Genomic DNA, 3,025 nt, shown 5'->3' with positions numbered 1-3,025 from the left:
AAGGATTGTTGTTGGTATGCGGCATCACAGTCGCGAAAGAAGCACTCAATCTGTGGCAGTAGCGGAATTTCTTGTTCATCAATCAGGCGGGCAGAGTGGCTTAAGTCCCACGGTGTTATGCGGCAGCCAAATTATGATGTAAAAGTAAAAGTTAGGGTACGTTCACACAGAAAGCCGTGCCGAGCTGAGCCGAGCGAAGCCGTTCTGAGCGGAGTGGAGCATTCAAAATGCTGTAGCTGTGTATTTTAAAAAAGTGTTCATATACAGCAACTAATCTTTTGAATAAAATTGGGTAAATATGNACACTTGGCTGTTGCGGCCAGACGCAAAGGATTGTTGTTGGTATGCGGCATCACAGTCGCGAAAGAAGCACTCAAGCTGTGGCAGTAGCGGAATTTCTTGTTCATCAATCAGGCGGGCAGAGTGGCTCAAGTCCCACGGTGTTATGCGGCAGCCAAATTGTGATGTAAAAGTAAAAGTTAGGGTACGTTCACACAGAAAGCCGAGTCGAGCTGAGCCGAGCGAAGCCGTTCTGAGCGGAGTGGAGCTTTCAAAATGCTGTAGCTGTGTATATTAAAAAAAGTGTTCATATACAGCAACTAATCTTTTGAATAAAATTAACTAAATATTTTTGCCGCTTTTCATTGGCGATAAGTTTTGTGGTATCTTTGCAGGCCGAGTCCGTGAGAACAGCTCCACACCGCCTCGTTCCGTGTGAACACCTGGTGGTTCGTTTTACTCCGTCTTTCTTCGCTCGGCATCGCTTGGTTTTCTGTGTGAACGCACCCTTAGACATGCATTTTGGAATTTTCAAAAGTTCAGCATAGAAAAACGTGAATGCATTATTTTTGTATGTGCTATATTTTTGATTTCTACAATGTTTACGCACCTACTTATGACTGTACTTATGTAAGCATGTTTGTACATTAGGGTGTTCCAAAAAAAAGTTTAAAACGTTAAGCTCTCTCAACACCAACCACAAACATAGAAAATTTACAGAAAACCGATCCAAACCACCAATCAGCTTTAACATATGTATATGNTCTTCGCTCGGCATCGCTTGGTTTTCTGTGTGAACGCACCCTTAGACATGAATTTTTGAATTTTCAAAAGTTCAGCATAGAAAAACGTGAATGCATTATTTTTGTATGTGCTATATTTTTGATTTCCACAACGTTTACACACCTACTTATGACTGTACTTATGTAAGTATGTTTGTACATTAGGGTGTTCCAAAAAAAAGTTTAAAACGTTAAGCTCTCTCAACACCAACCACAAACACAGAAAATTTACAGAAAACCGATCCAAACCACCAATCAGCTTTAACATATGTATATAAAAATATATGAAAATAAACTTTGTGAACTTATAAGTGCCTGCATCAGGGAACGAACATAACAGTTATTGATGAAAACTGTCATGGAAAAATTCACTATGAAGAAAATGTTCTAATACTAAGTGATACATACCAATCGATTTCTTTTTTAACCGATACTTAAATTTGAAAATGAATTTTTATTTGCAATCTTTATGCAAAATTAAAAAGTATAACAAATATTTTTGATTTGTATGTTATAAACCAAAATAACAATTAAGTCATCAATAAAAATCAGTCAGTAACTTTTACTTTTAAAAGCTATCAATAAAACTCAGTTACCGACTTTTTATTTNGTGCCTGCATCAGGGAACGAACATAACAGTTATTGATGAAAACTGTCATGGAAAAATTCACTCTGAAGAAAATGTTCTACTACTAAGTGATACATACCAATCGATTTCTTTTTTAACCGATACCCAAATTTGAAAATGAATTTTTATTTGCAATCTTTATGCAAAATTAAAAAGTATAACAATTATTTTTGATTTGTATGTTATAAATCCAAAGTAACAATTATTTTTGATTTTTATATTATATGTCTCATTATATGTCTTATTTATAAAAGTCATCAATAAAAATCAGTCAGTAACTTTTACTTGTAAAAGCTATCAATAAAACTCAGTTACCGACTTTTTATTCTTTAAATCATTCGTATAAAGGTCATTAACATTTTTCGCAGGTAAGAAGGTGTTGGGAAACAAAAGTTTACTACGACTTATACAAACGACTTTTGTAAGCATGATTTCAAAAATAAAGCTCAGTGACTGATTTTTATTTACAACTTTTCTAAGTCTTCGATAACTGTTATCTAAGGCATATAATTTAAAAATCAAAAATAACTGTTATTTGCAGATTATTCAGAAAAAATTTAAAAGAAGTTGTTATTTTGGATTTATAAAATAAAAGTCAGAAATAACGGTTATTTAAGGAGTAATTAAATGAAAGTAAAAAAATAATTGTTAAAGAGCGATTTTTTTAATAAAAGTTTTATCTGTTACGGTCCCTGGCATACTTCTTCACCCCTACTCTATGTGACACGCCCTTCTCCTTGCACATATTATCTATAATATATGGTATATTATGTACGTTATGTTTTTAAGCCACAAGTCAGATACACAGATATGTATCTATTCTAAATATCTAAAACCAAAACTAGAAAAAATAAACACAGCACTCACCTCTTCGACGATGCAAACCGCGATATTTATTTGGTGATAAGACAGGCGGTCGTGGGGCCATCATATTCGGCACCTCATCCGGTGTGCTGAGTGCCGCGTTCTTGTGGTGATGACGTTCGCTTGTCTGCCGCCAATTGCCGAAAGAGTGACGTCGCGCATTGCTGCTCGGCAGTGTGTGATGGTGTTTGCTGTGCATTAGGAGTGGGAGGATAAGATGGAGAGAAAGTTAATACATACATACATATATGTACATATGGATGTATGCAAGATTTTAAGTAGATGACGAAAAAAACCTAGAATTGCATGCACGATTAGCAAATTAATCCCGAATGTCAACAGCTGCATTCATCACAGTTGTCAGCAACCCATCAGCCAGCAATACAACCTGACACACACAGCCAAGGTTTTGTACATATATACATACATACAATCTAATAAACACTTTCAGCCAGTACTCACCTTGAGGGTG

The 3,025-nt window shown here is 35.5% G+C and overlaps 1 protein-coding gene across 1 annotated transcript in view; it reads right to left on the bottom strand.

Moving 5' to 3' along the window:
• stumps (DBB domain-containing protein stumps) overlaps positions 1 to 2,740 on the bottom strand; it is a 31,550-nt gene extending 28,810 nt beyond the window's left edge. The window contains 1 exon segment of the mRNA XM_017627980.1: positions 2,557 to 2,740. Within this exon segment, the coding sequence (XP_017483469.1) occupies positions 2,557 to 2,620 (64 nt within the window). The 5' untranslated portion in view covers positions 2,621 to 2,740.
• Positions 2,741 to 3,025: the final 285 nt, after the last annotated feature.

This window comes from Rhagoletis zephyria, unplaced genomic scaffold, assembly GCF_001687245.7.
Source record: "Rhagoletis zephyria isolate East Lansing unplaced genomic scaffold, Rhagoletis_zephyria_1.1 Rzeph_scaffold_05618, whole genome shotgun sequence".
NCBI classification, from domain to species: Eukaryota; Metazoa; Arthropoda; class Insecta; order Diptera; family Tephritidae; genus Rhagoletis; species Rhagoletis zephyria.
Note: the sequence above shows the minus strand (reverse complement) of the source record. Positions and strands in the feature narration are given on the sequence as shown.